The following is a 17,106-nucleotide window of genomic DNA, read 5'->3' as shown; positions in this document are numbered from 1 at the left end:
CATTTGTAACAGAGCACACATCTCAGAAGGTTACAGCATTCATTTGGCCAGGGCTGGCGCTGGGCAGTGAGGGCTCATGGTCTGCAGATGAGGCCTGGCCCTCTGTGGGCCTCCAGCTCTGGAGAGGGTGGGTGCCCTGACAGTGCACCACATGGGGTTGCCTGGAGGGGGCCAGGCAGGCGAGTTAGAGACTGTTCTTACCCTGGGCGCAGTGGGCAGGATGCAAAGGCTCAGAGGACCCCTCAGCTGACTCATAACTTGCTCTGCATTTTCCACGTTGCTACACAGTTACACTTGACTTCAAAGGTTAGAGCTTGGGTGGGTGAGAGGTCCATAGAGCAGGTCGGGATAGCACTCTCTCCCGGTTCTGCATGTCCCCTCTGCTGTCACAGGCTCTCACACAGCACCCCGCCTGAGGGACATGCTCTGAGAAGGGACCGCGTGGATCACAGTCTCCACCCTGTCTGAATTGTGTCCAGGTTCTCACAGTGTGGTGACAATGTGGTGAATACCTTTGGACAGAAAGCTGCTTTTCCGAGGGGTCTTAGTGTAGAATTGTCTTGTCTTCAATGTAGAATTCCAGGAAGTGAGGTTCGTGGACAGTGTGTTAGCACCATTCTGTGTCTTGAACTTGGCAGATGTTTTCCCAGGAGACCCAGCCCAGATGCAGCACCCCCAGCTGGGGTGTGAGAGGGGTGGCCATGCTTGGTGGATAGCCCCAAGCCCAAAATGGGTACTGAGATTTTTCTGAAAGCTAATTTCTGGTTTCAGTTAAGTTCAGTCGCTCAGTTGTGCCTAACTTTTTGTGACCCCATGCACGCCAGGCCTCCCTGTCCATCACCAACTCCCAGAGCTTACTCAAACTCACGTCCATTGAGTCAGTAATGCCATCCAACCATCTCATCCTCTGTCGTCCCCTTCTCCTCCCACCTTCAATCTTTCCTAGCATCAGGGTCTTTGCAGAAGAGTCAGTTCCTTGCATCAGGTAGCCAAAGTATTGGAGTTTCAGCTTCAGCATCAGTCCTTCCAATGAACATTCAGGACTGATTTCCTTTAGGATGGACTGGTTGGATCTCCTTGCAGTCCAAGGAACTCTCAAGAGTCTTCTCAAACACCACAGTTCAAAAGCATCAATTCTTCGGCGCTCAGCTTTCTTTATAGTCCAACTCTCTGTCCATACATGACTACTGGAAAAACCATAGCCTTGACTAGATGGACCTTTGTTGGTCTCTGCTTTTTAATATGCTGTCTAGGTTGGTCATAACTTTTCTTCCAGGAAGCAAACGTCTTTTAATTTCATGGCTGCAGTCACCATCTGCAGTGATTTTGGAGCCCCCCAAAATAAAGTCTGTCACTGTTTCCACTGTTTCCTCATCTATTTGCCGTGAAGTGATGGGATCGGATGCCATGATCTTAGTTTTCTGAATGTTGAGTTTTAAGCCAACTTTTTCACTGTCTTTCACTTTCATCAAGAGACTCTTTAGTTCTTCTTTGCATTCTGCCATAAGAGTAGTGTCATCTGCATATCTGAGGTTATTGATATTTCTCCGGGCAGTCTTGATTCCAGCTTGTGCTTCATACAGTCCAGCATTTCTCATGATGTACTCTGCATATAAGTTAAATAAGCAGGGTGACAATATATAGCCTTGATGTACTCCTTTCCCAATTTGGAAGCAGTCTGTTGTTCCATGTCCAGTTATAACTGTTGCTTCTTGACCTGCATACAGATTTCTCAGGAGGTAGGTCAGGGGGTCTGGTATTCCCAACTCTTGAAGAATTTTCCACAGTTTGTTGTGATCCACACAGTCAGAGGCTTTGATATAGTCAATAAAGCAGAAGTAGATGTGTTTCTGGAATTCTCTTGCTTTTTCTATGATCCAACGGATATTGGCAATTTGATCTCTGGTTCCTCTGACTTTTCTAAATCCAGCTTGAATGTCTGGAAGCACTGTTTGCATACTGTTGAAGCCTGTCTTGGAGAATTTTGAGCATTACTTTGCTAGTTTAGTAGATGAAAATTTCCATCAGGATATTCATTTTAAAAGTGAGTTTCCTGTCTGTAAGTATTGCTCTATAAGAAACTGCTGTAGGCATGTAACCTCAGTTTACGATTGAATTAAGAAAGAGGGCGTTCTGTCTCTGTTGAAGTTCCGGTGACCACAGCTCTCTGACCCCACCCCCTCACCCCCAGTTCCTCCCTCCTGAGCGCCTGCCTGGGGAGCTGTGGGTGTGGCCCTCGCCCTGGTGCTCCCCCACCCCCACAGAATGTGACTTCCCAAAGCACCAGGAACCATGGGACCCCCAGGAAAGAGCAAGGAGAAAAAATGGCTTCCTATTCTGGACAAGCTTCTAGCTCCCACCTTGCAAGCTGATGACCTTGTATCGGACAGGATTTACCCTGCAGCCCAAAGAGAGCAGCACAGACAGGATGGTCTCTTGAGCCCTGCCAGCCAGAGACAGGGCAGCCTTCATCTCTGTCTGCCCGCCTATCCCCACCATTGTCCGCGCTGCCTCCTTTCTTCCTGGGCTTCGGCTTTCACGTACCTCAGGATGGTTGGGCCCAGTGTGTGAGGTGTGCCCTTGGGAGTCACAGCTTCTGCTCACTGGAAACTAAACTAGAAAATGAACACACAAGTGCGTGGAAAGAGGCAGGTCGGGGAGACGGCCTGGCTGCAGGCAGGTGTGGAGCACAGGTGAGGCCCCCAGTCTGCGGGCTCTGGGTCCCTGGGGCAGGGGTGTCTGCGCTGAGCCAGGCTGAGAAGAACCCCTGCGCACGGAGCATCCCAGTGGGGAGGATGTGCTGGGGGACGGCTCTGGAGCCGACCCTGGAGGGGAGGCCGAGGTTCTCTTGCCCGCCTGAGGGCTGGAAGGAGGGCATGGTCTGAGGGCAGGAAGGAGCTGGAGGATTCTAGGGCCCTTGCAGGGGTGACAGAGCAGGGGCCAAGGGTGGGTGGTGAGCAGTAGAGAGTCGAGGGGCAGCTCCTCCCCGTGGCAGGAGTGTGCGGGGAGGTGGGGCCTAGATGTGTATGCTGGGAGAGCCTGGGACCTGGGGCTGCAGCAGCACTGACACGGGTCTTGTCCCCTGTGGAGGCTGGAAGCCCTGGATCAGGGTGTGCACAGGCCTGCGCCTCTGAGACCCGCACGCACAGGGAGCGTCCGGCCTCGCGCTGTCTCTGCTTCTGCTGCTGGAGGCCTCCTCGGTGTCCCCGGGCCACAGCTGCTGCCCTCCCCTCATGTCTTCGCCCCCATCTCTTCCCTGCCTGTAAGGACACAGGTCACATTGGATGTGGGGTCCACCTGCTCCAGTGTGACCTCAGCTTAACCACTCACTAAGGACTCTGCCATAGCCGTTTCCAAATCCGCCCGTGTTCTGAGGCGCTGGGGGTCAGGACCTCACACCTTTGGGCCCACTCTGCCTTGGCCCCTGGGCAGGGCAAGGCTGTCGAACCTGGTGAAGCCCCACCTGCTCTCTGCCTGGCAGCCTTGCTGCCTGCCCCCAGGCTGGGCATGGGGACAGCATGGCATTGGCTCTTGAGTTCTCCTGCTGGCTCTGAGTGGCCTTGGGACCTTCCTGGGCCCCGATTCCCTCCTCTGTGGGAAGCAGTGATGATGAAGAGCAAGGCCTTAGGCTGGCCTTTGTCCCTTGTGGCTGCGGGACCCTGGCAAGCCACCTCATCTCTGGGCCTCAGCCCCGGTTTTGGGGTGGATTGGGAGGCAGGATCCCACCTGGGCTGAGGGTTGGGCAAGACGCCAGGTGTGGTACCACTGTCACACGCCAGGCGCTGGGCCAGGTGCCCCCTGTAGGAACTTGTCTGGTCCTCACAGCAGCCCAAGCCGCGGGGACCCTGTCTCCCATCCTGTGGAGGAGGAGGCCACGGCAGGGGGTTGAGCAGCGGCAAGCCTGGGTCTGGGCCCAGACTTCCAGGCGCACCCTCCACCAGGGCTGCCTCTCTGAGGCTGAGACCGTCAGCCTGGGTGGGGATGCGGTGAGGTGGAGCTCACACATGGCAGGAATTGAGGGGGCCTGTGGGCGAGAGTCAGGAAAGCACGCCGATGTGCAGGGCGTGCGTGTATGTCTTCTGAGTGGAATCATGAGAAAATGTCAACAGCTGTTTCCTCTGGGAAGAGGAATAGAGGCAGGAAGAATGGGGCGGCCCTTACTTCCTCTTACGCTGAAGTATTTAACACAAGCTCTGGCATCTCCCCTCCCCCATAACCCGACAGTGGATGGAGTGGACAGCAGTCGTTGGGCCATCTCGTCCCTGCCCGCGTGCCCATCTGCCCACTGTTCTGACTGTGACGTACAGCCAGCTGTCTGTACTGAGACCACCTGGGATGCTGTCCCTTCAGTATAACAGTGCTCACGACCCTCATGTGCTGGGATGCTGGGCCGGCCGTCCTGCAAAGTGGCCCTTGGTCGGGGTTTGTCTGCCTCAGTCCTTTTCCTGTGCTTCTGTGAACTGGAATCAGATGTAGAGTCTGCATTGGGATCTAGACAGGGTTTTGCCAGGATTGTCGAGTGGTGGGCAAAGGGCAGAGCATGGTCATGGTCCAGCCCCTCTTGTCTTAAAGGTCACCCAGCTGTGGTGGTACTTCAGTCTCTTCGCATCTTGCACCTTTTTGGCTTTTCCACAACATTGTTGTTCAGTTGCTCTGTCATGTCTGACTCCGCGACCCCATGGACTACAGCACAGCAGTCTTCCCTGTCCTCCACCATTTCCCAGAGTTTGCTCAAACTCATGTCCATTGAGTCAGTGGACATGTTATTTCCACAACATATTTATGTAATTTCTCTCTTTCAACGTTACCTGGGGTAATCTGAGCTTATTTTCTCATAATTCATCTCACTTGACTAACAACAGTCTTTCCTGCTGTTGCCTGTGAGCTGGGAGCGGGCGGGCCTGGTGGGTCTCCCAGGGGACAGGGTCAGAAGCCTCTGCTCCGTGTGGGAGTGTCCTCGGTGGCTGAGGTCATCGCTGACTCAGGAAACAGCCTGTGGAGCACAGGAAGATGTCGCCATGCTGAGGAAGGCCCAGTAAGCACTTCATTGCAGTTCAGTGATGAGGAAGGAACTTAGCTGAACAGGGACCTGATCACCGGGGGGCAGAAAGTGGCCCTGGGCTCAGCGCCGGCTCCGCAGCCCCTCCCTTGGTGGCTGACAGAAAAGGGAGGGGGAGGCCACGGCTGCCAGAACCACAGTCCTCAGCCCATGTAGGCCTTGAGCCACCGCGGTGTCCATCTATAGTTTCTGCCCCATGAGACAGGGGGTGTCTTGTGGCTGTGGGTGGAGTGGAGAGCAGTGACCTGGGCAGGGCCAACCCCCAGGGTGGGAGCAGCTTGTCTCGGGCCCTCCTGCCCCTCCTGCCCCTCCCGTCCCTCCCATCGCTCACCTCACAGACTTGGAAGCAGAAGCCTGGAGTGGTGGCATCAGGGTGCAGCTCCCTGCTGCAGTGGGGTGGGGACAGGCCAGGTGCCTGGTGTCCCTGTCAGCTGGCAGGCATGGGGTGGTGGCAGTGCTCAGACCCAGGTGGGGTCTTCTTGGAGCTGCATGGCCAGGCCCTTGCCTTCTTTCCAGCCCGTGTGCCCCACTTTCCTTGAAGTCCCCATGCAGAGCCGCCTGCGGGAGGGGGCCTGCAGTCTGTGCCCTTCAACCAACGCCCGTGACTGCAGATGCCGCTGAAGAGCTCTCTAGGAAAATTGCAGAACATTACCAATGAGAAGAGGCAGTTTCCTGTTTTTCTGTTACCTTGAGTGCTTTACTTTCTTTTTTCAAAATTCCCCAACCTTGTGTACCTGAAGTGCCTTGTAGGGGGCATTTGGGGCCCGGTACAGTCAGCCAGCCCCTGGAGCAGGTGAGCAGGGTGAAGGGGGGTGGCCCTGCAGGAGGTACCAGGTTGGGGGTGGGTTTCTGGTTCTCCTCCTGGCCTGAAGTTTGAGACAATGTGGTCCTGTGTGGGCTCCCTGTCCAACCTCCCCCTGTGCTTCCGCAGCCAGGGTGGTGGACCAGGCAGGACAAATGGGAGCCCACCATAGGGGTGCCGGCTTTGTGCTCCTCCCCACGGGTCAGTCTCAACCGCAGGGGAAGGGTGGCGACTCGTGCTCCCAGGGTGATGAGCTTGTGTGCACAGGGCCTGCCTTCCCTGGAGAGCATGGCTGGGGCAGAAAGCAGCAGAGACCCAAGGGGACTTGCTTCTCTTACTGCCCCGTGAGTGGTGGAGCCTCAGAGTGGGGCCAGGCCAGGCTCTGGTGGCCGGAGGGCCCTTTCAGGCTCTGTGCTCACTGTCCTGTTCTCTGGCACAAGAGGCCCTTTGTGGGGCTGAGATGCTGTCACTAAGGCAGGAGCGTCTCCACCGGACGCCGCCCTCGCAGCTGAGGTCCGTGTGCGCTCAGCTGACACTCCGGGCTGGTGGCTGTGAATTCTGCCATCTGCGCGACCGAGAGCCGTGCATCCGCTTATAAAAACCACAGCATTTAGGGGAATACCCTTTGTCTGATTTCCACATTGATGTGGTGAGCTATTTCCGTGTGTTCCGGCCACACATTATTCCAGCAGCGTCAGCTGGGGGGACACAGACGTGCACATTTGCATTTGAAGCCGGGCCGGCCGCGCAGCTGTGCAGAGAGGCACCAAGGACAGGGTGCCTCACTTCTCCGGCCGGCCCTGCAGAGCCCCGGCCCATTCATCCTGTCCCAGGCGAGTCAGGCTCTGTGGCTGCACAGCCAAGTTCAGCTTTCCCTGCCAAGATGGGGCCCTCTGTTCAGAGCCCTTTGGGGGTATATAGGGTGGGGCCTGGGGGCCTGGTTTCCCCTTCGGGAGTAAGTGGAGGACGGTGGATGTGAAGGGTTTGTTATAAACTGAGGGTTTCGTGAGGCAGCCTCAGAGACCTTTCATCAGGAGTTGGTGGGGAGCGGGCGGCCCATGGGGCCGTGACCTGGATGAGACAGCACTCTGGTCATTGGGAGAGCCTCCTCCTGCCCCCCACAACTGTCCCCAACTGTCCCGCTTCCCTTGTTCTCGCCAGTCTGGGTGGTGGCATTGCTTTCTAGAGCACAAGGACGCCAGACTCTGCTGTCTGTGATGGGCAGAGGTGAACTTTGGGGACCAGACATGCTTTTGTTGGGGGGTGTTGTTAAGAAATCGGATTGTTAAGATATATTTGAGGACATTTTGTTACCATCCAGCTTTATTTCTAAAGGAATGCTTTGGAAAATTGGGGTGATGGACTGGATTGGACTTGATTTTATTTAGAAAAGCATCTTTGTGTTTTTTCCATAACTGCAGCGTTTTTTGCTCTTTGACCTCTTTATTAGCTTAAGGGTACACATGAGGCAGTTGGCCTTTTTTTTTTTTTAACCATTTCTCTTGGTTGACTGTGAATCATAGTGAACACACTATGCTCCAGGCCTGGTTGCTCCAGATGCAGTCTCCTCGCTGTGTTCACATGTCTTTCCTAAATGTAGGACAAGATGTCGCCCTTTACAGGCTGCCCCAAACTGGCCCGCGGCCTTGCCCATTGGACTGCTCAGGGACCCCAGCTCAGTCTTGCCTCTCCCACCTTACTCACTGCAGCCAGAACACAGCTATCTAGAAACTTCAGTATTGGAGCTCTTCCCCACCAGTTAATTTCTCCCAAAGAAGCAGATCCTGAGAGGCAGACTTAAGTGGGAGATTTAGGCTGAAGCAGCGTTTGGGGTCAGGAGGTCTTGAGGTCAGGAGGTCTTGAGAAGACCCGTGAGTCCACAGAGGCCTTGGGCTTCTTTGAATAATGACCCAACTTTTCCAGAACTGTGCCCTCAATCTTGTAAAAACTCAGCTTCCCTCCTTGAAGCTGTGCAGCTCTGCCATGGAGGCAGGTCTGATCCTCGAGAGGCCGGAACTGGCCGTGCCTGTGCCCCAGGATATTTTTCTTGGTGGGTGCTGGGTGGCTGGCGTGCTTGTGATGTTCCTCAACTGTGACCTTGGGATGGTCGCAGACACCCCCTTTCCCCGCCCAGGTGGACCTTTGGGTGTGAGGCGGGAGCGGGTGGCTGACGGGGGAACACGGGTCCTTCACGGTGACTTTGCCTCCCCCACAGCCACATCCCCACGGGTGTCCTCAGAGCTGGAACAGGCAAGGCCTCAGACGAGTGGGGAGGAGGAGCTGCAGCTGCAGCTGGCGCTGGCCATGAGCAGAGAGGTGGCCGAGCAGGTGGGTGCTGGCAGGGACACGCCACCAGCGGGGAGGGCCCGGGCACAGCCACACGGAGCAAAGGCTTTCAGGACATCGGTCCTGGGGACGCGTCTGTCAGAGGTGCTTCGCGAGATGCTCCCTCTGCACCCCGTGTGCGGAATACGATCCACAAGGTGGCTGGAGAGCATCTGGACCTGGAAAAGGATAAGACAGAGGCTGGAGGGAGGGCCCGGGAGAGCAGAGCGCTAACGTCCAGGGACAGACACGTGTTACGAGCATGTGTCACGTGAAGATGGAGAAGGAGGGGAAGGAGCAGCCCAGAGGACCTTCAGAGGGGTTGGCCCTCTGCTGCTGCTTTCAGCCCTGACTTGCTGTCCTGTGGTTCAAAAGGGCGAAGCAGGGTGGCATGGCTGTGTCACCCTCTCGCTTAAAGTGCCATGAGGGACAGGCAGGGGGTCACATGGAGGCAGCTGTCAGTCCCAGAGTGGCTAGTCCCCCTGTGACTGGAGTATCCTGTAAGGTCCACAGTAGCGGACAGCTCCCAGGGCGGCCCCTTGGTCCACATGACCTCCCTGTGGGTCCTGCCCCACCCCTGGCAGCCCAAGGGAGGTACAGAGAGCTCACAGGGAAAACGGGGTGGATGGACGTGCCCATCCAGTGTGGTTCCTCATGCCATCTTAGAGTAAATAAGACACAATGAGTGTATTCACTTACATTTAATCATTATATTATCCATTTGTAAAAGCTCAAGCTGCCCAGTCTTACATATGGTGACTGTGCTTTGAATAAATATAAAATACAGTGGACCATTTCTGTTAGAAATCAAAAATAGGAACACACTTGTTTTCTGGGAGCACAGTGGGGGTCAGGGTGAAACGGCCTGTGACCTGTCCCTCTTCCAATTCCTTTCTGGATTGTTTGTGTTTGTTTTTTTTTTTTCCCCCTCCCGATTATTTGTGTTTTATGAAGAGACATATTGCTTCCAAAATTAGAATTTTAAAGTCATTTTCACTTTGAGAAAAAGCATTTTAGAAGTGTTCCTTTTCTCTCTGGTGGTGTCTGTGCCCTGGGCTCCCTGGTGGGACTGGAAGTAGGTGGGAGTCACACAGGTGGGTGGGGACCCCAGGCGCACAGAGGGGATGGGAGATACTCCCTGTCCACCTTGTCCTCAGACCCTCCTCTGAAGTGACTGGCGATACAGCTTTAGTTTCCGGCTGTGGCGGGAGGGCCTAGCTGGGTGGTGATGTTGTGGCCATAACCACCAGCTTCGAGGTTCATTGTGCTCCACAGGAAGAGCGCCTTAGGCGGGGCGATGACCTCAGGCTGCAGATGGCCTTGGAGGAGAGCCGCCGAGACACGGTTAAAGTTCCAAAAAAGAAAGAGGTGAGTGCTTCACGGGGCTGGGAGGTCACTGTGTGAGACCCTCCCAAGCCTGCCCCCATGGTGTGACAGCAGGAGTGAGGAGAGGATGGAGTGCACACTTCTGCCTGGGTGGTGGGCCCCCATGACCCCTTCTTGGTCCCCCCACCCCCCAAGCATATGGCTCCAGCCACTGCTTTGTAAGCTGCACATCAAGTGCTCTGAGACCTAAAGGTGACTAGTCGCTCTGCTCCCGACAACCTCACCTTCCTATCGGAAGGCAGAGCCCCCTCTCCCCCGCCCAGGGCCAGGGGCTCCATTGGGGCCCCCCACCCTGTTACAGTGCTGCGGACAGCAGCCAGGATGGCCATGAGAATGGAAGGGTGAGCCAGCCCCCAGGAGAGAGGGCCTTGGGTGATGCTGGCCACTGTGGGGCCAGGTGCGTCAGCGGACAGCACCTGGAAAGAGGCAAAACCTGCGTTTTCCCAGGAAACCCTGAGGACCGGTCGACAGAGGGCATGTGGCACGTAGGGTGGAGCCGGTCTTCACTGGGAAGTGGTGATGTGGGGCAGTGGGAGTCCTGTGGTCCTCTGGGCCCCTGAAGGCCTTCTCTCTGGGAGAAGCCCGGGTAGGTGCAGGCAATGGGTGGACATGTGCCGCCAGGCAGCAGAGCTCACCTGTCGCCTTCCGTGCTCGTCGCAGCAACACAGCTCCCACCCGCAGCAGACTACACTGTTGGACCTGATGGATGCCCTGCCCAGTGCGGGCCCTGCTGCCCAGAAGGCGGAGCCCTGGGGCCCGTCCACCTCTGCCAGCCAGACCAACCCCTGGGGCGCGCCGGCAGCCCCAGCCAGCACTGCGGACCCCTGGCCGTCGTTCGGTAAAGACCCCCCTGGTACATCTCCCCTGCTCACTTGCTGGATGAGGGAGGGGCTACAGGCACTCTGCTCACCTGGCAGCGGTGGGCTTGGGTCCAGGTGACGGGGTGGGTGTCCAGGCCTCCACACCTCCTGTAATGCCCTCCTGAGGGCAGTGGTTCAGAGCTCCGTTTCGTCCTGTTGTGAGGAACTTTGCTTGGGCACATTTCTTCTCTGCTTCCCACATGTACTGGAAATGGCTTGTCCCTCCTCTGGAACTCACATTAACCGTCAGCCTCAGGATTGTACCTGGGTTAAGAAACTGTTATATGGCGTGAAATGTCTGAGTTGAGTTGCTTTGATTAGCTAGAAATTATGACATGCTTAAATGACCAAATTAAAGTAATTCTACTTACTTACTTGTTATTTAAAGCAATAGCAAATCTGTTTAATAGGCTAAATGAACATTTTAGAGTTCTGTTTAATGCCACCGTAAAGTAAACTTGTGACAGGTGATTCAGACATGAGCGTGACCCCATCTGTTTCATCTGGGTGGAGACCTTGGGCACATGGGCTTCCTGATTGCTGGGCAGGGCTTGGCTACAGGCTCTGTGACAGTTACCCAGCCAGCCTGCCGCTCTGGGAGCCCCCCAGGTACACTCAACCCTGCTGCCATGGCTGATGTGTGGACATCCTGTCTTGCAACTTTGGATGTGTCTTTTGTGCCCATGTCTCTTGGGGCCTTTGTCTCTCCAAAACAGAACCCCATCTTTTGTATTCAGCTCAGTTCCCTAGCAGTTTGCTGAAGTGTACCAAATGCCAGGTTCCTTTCTCCCATGCAGGGACCGGGACAGGCACAGGTAATGGCCCTGCCTTGGGATCACACAGCACATGGCCCTGGTGATTTCCACTTGGCATGTTTTCAGAGTTCATCCACATGGTAGCACACATTCTTACCTCACCTCTTTTTATGGCTGAGTAATATTCCATTTTATAGATTAAATCATATTTTGTATAACCATTGAGCAGTAAGAGATTGAAACCTTGACTTTTTTTTTTTTAAACAAAGAATGGTTATTTTTAGCTGTGCTGGCTCTTCATTGCTGCGCACAGGCTGTCTCTAGTTGGAGCTCATGGGCTCTGGAGCGCAGGCTCAGTAGTTGTGGCGCTCCGGGCTTCGCTGCTCCATGGCATACAGGATCTTACCGGAGCAGGGATGAAACCTAGGTACCTTGCATTCGCAGGCAGAGTCTTAATCACTGGACCACCAGGAAAGTCCATAGCCTTAAATTTTCAAATCAAACCTTTAAATGCTGACAGTGAATTTAAAAAATTAAGAGCATGTTTAGAGCTCATCAGAATACAGCTGGGGTGGCCGTTTGTGGTTTGAGGCCTCATGTGGTTTGTGGACTGCCGCTTCGTTGTCTGCTGCTCCTTGCCCGACCCAGGGCCAGCTCCTTGGTTCTCATGCACTTTACTCTGGGCTGTGTGAGGCGGTGGCATGGGGGCTGCAGGGCGGGACTGCACCCCAAGTACGTCAAGGAGGCAGTCTGATGGGCAGGACACCAGTCATACACGGCCCCAGTGCAGACAGGTGGCTCTACGTTTGGGCCAGCTTCATCCAGCAGTGGAGCCAGCGTCCTCAAGAGAGATCCTGCTGAGACTCAGCAGAGAGTAAGAGTTTACCAACTCTGTGCTGTCAAACCTGAGGACTTAGACAAAGTGGGTAAAGTCACACTCAGCCACACTGGTGGAAGGACACCTGTGAACAGGATAGTCCTAGAGTCACTAAAGGAGTCAGCTATGCCCCTCCCCCTCACCGCCAGGTCACTGCACAAGCTTTGCTGGGAGGTCTGACACCCCACAGGAAGCACTTCTCCTTCACACAGACTCCTGTGCGCTAGCACAACCTTAATACCAGAACCAAAAAGAAGATGCCCAGTGTGAGAACAGACATGTCAGGCCAGGCTCACTTAGGAATATAGATGCAGAAACCCTCAGCAAAGAAGCAATTACAAAATCAAAATGAGAACAACATAAAAATGATATAGTTCATTATGAAAAACTTTATTTGCAAGGACCAAGTCAGGAAATGTACTGTTGTTGTTCAGTTGCTAAGTTGTGTCCTACTCTTTGCGACCCCCATGGACTGTAGCCCGCCAGGCTCCTCTGTTTATGGAATTTTCCAGGCAAGGATACTGGAGTGGGTTGTCATTTCCTTCTCCAGGGGATCTTCCCAACCCAGGGATTGAGCTTGCATCTCCTACAGTGGCAGGCAGATTCCTTACTACTGAGCCACCAGGGAATCCCCAGGAAATGTATTAATGTACCATATTAATAAACCCAAAGAGAAAAATCATGCAGTCATGTTTGTAAAGGCAGAAACAGGTTGACAAAATTCACCAGCTGTTCATTACAAAAGTCTTAGCAAACTTAAAATAATGCAGAGCTTCTGTAACCTGATCATCAGCTTCTGAAAGGAGAAAGCCCGTCATGGTCAATGGAGCCATTTAATGGTAAATGTTTAAGAGCAAGACCTGGACGCAGCCTGTGCCTCTGCCATGTGTTGGGACGGGTGGTCCTGGCCAGCATAGCAAGACAGGAAGAGGAGGAACTCGAAGAGCTCTGCCGCCATCCTTTATGAGAGATTGGGAGTGTGTGCATAGCTACCAGGGAGGGGTTTATTGGAATTGAGAGTTATTATTAGAATTACTGTGAGAATAAATAGGATGAATTTCAGTGATTAGAATTGAGTTTAGCAATTAAGATTGCTGGATACAAAAATTACTATGTGAACTTCAGTTGTTTCTCTGCATAACAAAAAGACAATTAGAAAATGAAGTTTTAAAAATATACCAGTCCCTAGGACTAACTTTTACAAAAATTGTATAAATCCCTTATGGAAATAAAAACTAAAGTAAAAAGTATTACTGAGGCCCTGTGTGGGGATGGAGCTCCTGCGTGTCCCAGAAAGCACAAATCAGAGGAAAATCCGGGGGTCCTGCCCCATCCCAGTTGAGAACTTCTCCATTCTTCAAGTGACCCCTTAAGGAAGGTGAAGGGAAAGGCCGCAAGTGAGGAGAATGTTTGTAACTTATGGAAGAGAATCAGCAGCTAGATGTGGAAAGAACCCCACCGATGAGCATGATGGAGCAAAGCAGCCCCTCGGGAGGCGAATGGAGTCGGCACCTCGGGGCCGGGGCAGGGGGAGTTGTGAGGGGCTCCTGGGGAGCGGCGGCCACACAAGCACACCTGCCTTGCCTTCTGTCTCAGCGCAGAATGTCACACAGCAGGAAAGCAGCACAGCTGAGCCTCCCAAATAAGACACGTGAACACAGCCTTGTGTGTCTGCTGGGCACCTGATTCAGGGGCCCCGCACCGCTCGCCAAGGGGAGGTGCTGACCATTGGGACGGGGCGCAGGGGCAGGGTGCGGGCACCTGCAATGCTCCGAGGGGGGCAGCTGGCACGTGGGTGCTCTTGGAGTCAGCCCCCTCCCCATGGACAGTCTCCGAGCGTAGAAGTCTGTCTGTCCTTCAGGGAAGAGCCTGTCCAGACCTGCTGAGTTGCTGTGTTGGCACCCAGGTGTGTGCCCTGTGCTCTCCGAGCCACACGGGTCTGCTAGCAGGCTCTGTGGCCCTCTCCCCCCGGGTGCTCCTACCACCCAGGGCTGGCCCTCCCCCTCTCACTTGGGCTGCCCAGCCCTTTCAGCAGGCATCTTCGAGCCAACCCTACCTCTCCACAGGTGCCAAGCCAGCCGCCTCTGTCGACCCCTGGGGGGCACCCACTGGAGCCGGCACACACTCTGCTCCCAAGGGCTCGGACCCCTGGGCCACCCCGCAGCAGCCAGCCCCCAGCGCTGGGAAAGCCGCTGACCCCTGGGCTGCAGCCTCGGCTGCCAAGCCTGTGTCTTCCTCTGGTGAGACCCCCTTCCTGGCTCCTCTGCTTCGGTCTGAGCACCCCACTCTGCATGGGGAGTCCCTCTCCTGGTCCCCGCCCTGCCCACCTGGTAACCCAAGCCTGTGCTTCACCACTCCCCCCTCCAATTGGCTCTCCGGTTCTCCCCACAAGCGGCAGAGATGCCGGCCCACCCCAGCCCAGGTGGGCAGTGGAAGGCCGGAAAGTGGAGGCCCCCTGCAGTCACCACCACTCTCTCCCCCAGGGTCCTTCGATCTCTTCAACAACTTGAATGGTACAATTAAAGATGACTTCTCTGAATTTGACAACCTCCGAACTTCAAAAAAAGCAGGTACATGAGGTGGTGGTGGTTTTCGCGTGGTCCTGTGCCCTTGACCAACCCCCTCTCCGCAGGGATGACAGTCGTGAGCCCAGCGACTCCACGCACTTTCCTCTTGTCTGACTCAGAGCTGGGGTGACTCGGGGCAGCAGTGGATGCCCTTGAGCTTTCTGTCCTCTCGCTGGGCCGCCTTGGCCTCCTGCCCTGGGGCTGCCTGCAGAGGCTACTGCCCTGGCTTCCAGCCCCGCATGGCCCCTGCCCCACCTCCATCTGCCTTCCTCCCAGCTCCGCAGAGGCGCCCTTTTCTAGACCATTTAGGTCCCTGTATGGGCAGGCATCTTTGACACAGACATACACACAGAGGCACGCACACACAGATATATGCACACATATACACACAGAGACACATGCTCACACAGACACACATATACACGTGCATACACAGGCGTACATGTGCGCGCACAAAGACACGTACATACACAGATAGCTCACATATACAAGTGTGTGTGCGCATGTACACACAGATATATGCACATACATACATATATCCACATACAAACATGCACACACAGAGACACACATATACACGTGTGCGCGTGCACACACAGAGATATATGCACACACAAGCAGCTCCCACTCTGCCCATCAGCCACTGTGCAGGAAGCCTGACTCCTCCCCGTGTGCCCCTAGGCTGGGAGGGGTTGGGGTAGAGGGCAGAGGGAGGGGCTGGATGCCGTCTTTATACACCCCACAGGGCTGGGGACAGAGCATCCTCGGGGCCACCCCTCCTATCAGAGTAACTTTTCTCCTTTCTCTCTCCTCTTGGCTCCCCCTCCCCATTTCCCACTGCCGGGCTGGGCTGGTCTAAGGTAGGGGCAGCCTGGCACCCCGAGCCACCCCCAGGCCTCACAGCTTGAGGGGCCGGAAGCACCTTAGAACTGCTGCTTCCTGGGCTCTTTGTTTTGCCACACAAAGAAAGCAGCAAGCTTCTGTGTGTCCTCCACCGCCAAAGCACAACCTAACTGTCCATACCTGCTCCCTGCGCCTAGTGAGAAGTCTGAACATGCTTCCCTGGGCCTGCGAAGTGTTTACCCCAACTCCAGAGGAGTTCCACTGTATCAGAAAATTTGGAAAAGCTTACGGAAGAAAATGAGAATCGTTTCCAATTCTTCCATGTGCTCGTGGCCACTGAGCTTCATTCCAGTACTTTCGTGAGCTCTTACGTATGGCCTTTGTCGTTGAACTCACACTGGCATGAGAGAGTCCAGTCCTGCCCCCACGACTTTGGAAGAACAGATTGAAAACATTTTCTCTCAGCATAAAAAAATCCTTTAGAAACAGCTTTGTAGTATCTCAGCGATGTTACTGAATCTTTTGCTTAGGGGAGGACGTTTCAGGTTGACTTTAGGTTGTGTGTCTCTGTGGTAGTTCTCGAGACCGGGCTCCTGGACGTGGGGCTGCAGGAACAACAAGCAAGGATGCCACCATTTCTAGGAACCCGCATCCACATTGCCTTCTCACATCTTGGCAGAGCATCCATGTCCTGCTGGTCTGTCTCAGCACACCCTCTATTGGCTGAATTTTTAAAAACCACTTGCTTTCTTACTGTTGAGAGATTCATGTTCGTTGTAGAAACTAGAAAATGAAAACATCCAAAAGATGTAATTTATTCACGCGTAGCCACCAGCCCACAATGCTGTCGTCATGTGTGTGGAGCCAGTGCCGCTGTTGGTCCCTGCTTCTCTCGGTTGGTCTCTCCCTCATCGCGCCTTTTGTCCCTGGACTCGGGTCTGGTGGTGCGAGCCCTGCCTTGTGCCTACCGGCGGCTCCAGTTTGGGGCTGTTGGGCAAGCCCTGCCATGAATGTCCTATCCTCTGGGGCAGCCGTGCACATCCTCAGCAAGGCAGCATCTGAGGACATCTGGGTTCTGGACACTGCAGGGTGGGATGCACCTGTCCTGGGCCCCTGCCCTCCAAGCTCATCAGTCCGTGTGTGTCCTTGTCTTGCAGCCAAGGCAGCCTCTCCGCCGGCCCAGAACAATGGAACCTCCAGCCCTGATCCCTTTGAATCTCAGCCCCTGACCGTCGCCTCGAGCAAGCCCAGTGGTGCCCGGAAAACCCCAGAGTCCTTCCTGGGCCCCAATGCGGCCCTGGTTAACCTGGACTCGCTGGTAACCAGGCCAGCCCCACCAGCACAGGCCCTCAACCCCTTCCTGGCACCAGGTATGTGGCTTCCTGGGTTCCCCCAGCCATCCACCCTTCTTGAGAGTGGCCCTGGGGCAGGCCTATGGGCACTGACCTCCCCTCCAACCCTGGGTGGACTTTTCCCACAGGCCATAGGCAGGTGGGGAGCATGCTCTGGAGCGCCCGCACCCTCTGCCAGTGCTGGTGCCTCTCGGGGGCCTCCTGAGGGACTGGCATACAGCCCCTCCTCTCAGTTGAGACCACCGAGCAGAAGCTGCCCCTGGCTTGGTGCCCCCAGCCA

General features: G+C 55.0%; 1 protein-coding gene across 4 annotated transcripts in view; it reads left to right on the top strand.

Annotated features, from left to right (window-relative positions):
• EPN2 (epsin 2) overlaps positions 1-17,106 on the top strand; it is a 52,072-nt gene that overhangs the window by 31,508 nt on the left and 3,458 nt on the right. For 2 of the 4 annotated variants that reach the window (XM_061143626.1, XM_061143623.1), the window contains 6 exons: positions 8,077-8,189; positions 9,462-9,554; positions 10,233-10,410; positions 14,131-14,304; positions 14,548-14,634; positions 16,632-16,844. In XM_061143626.1, the coding sequence (XP_060999609.1) occupies positions 8,077-8,189; positions 9,462-9,554; positions 10,233-10,410; positions 14,131-14,304; positions 14,548-14,634; positions 16,632-16,844 (858 nt within the window). Of the gene's footprint in view, positions 1-8,076; positions 8,190-9,461; positions 9,555-10,232; positions 10,426-14,130; positions 14,305-14,547; positions 14,635-16,631; positions 16,845-17,106 lie in introns of all 4 variants that reach the window. The other 2 variants (XM_061143624.1, XM_061143622.1) reach the window with 1 other exon arrangement.

Source organism: Dama dama, chromosome 5 (genome assembly GCF_033118175.1).
Source record: "Dama dama isolate Ldn47 chromosome 5, ASM3311817v1, whole genome shotgun sequence".
Classification (NCBI taxonomy): domain Eukaryota; kingdom Metazoa; phylum Chordata; class Mammalia; order Artiodactyla; family Cervidae; genus Dama; species Dama dama.
This window is presented reverse-complemented; position numbering and strand designations above follow the sequence as displayed.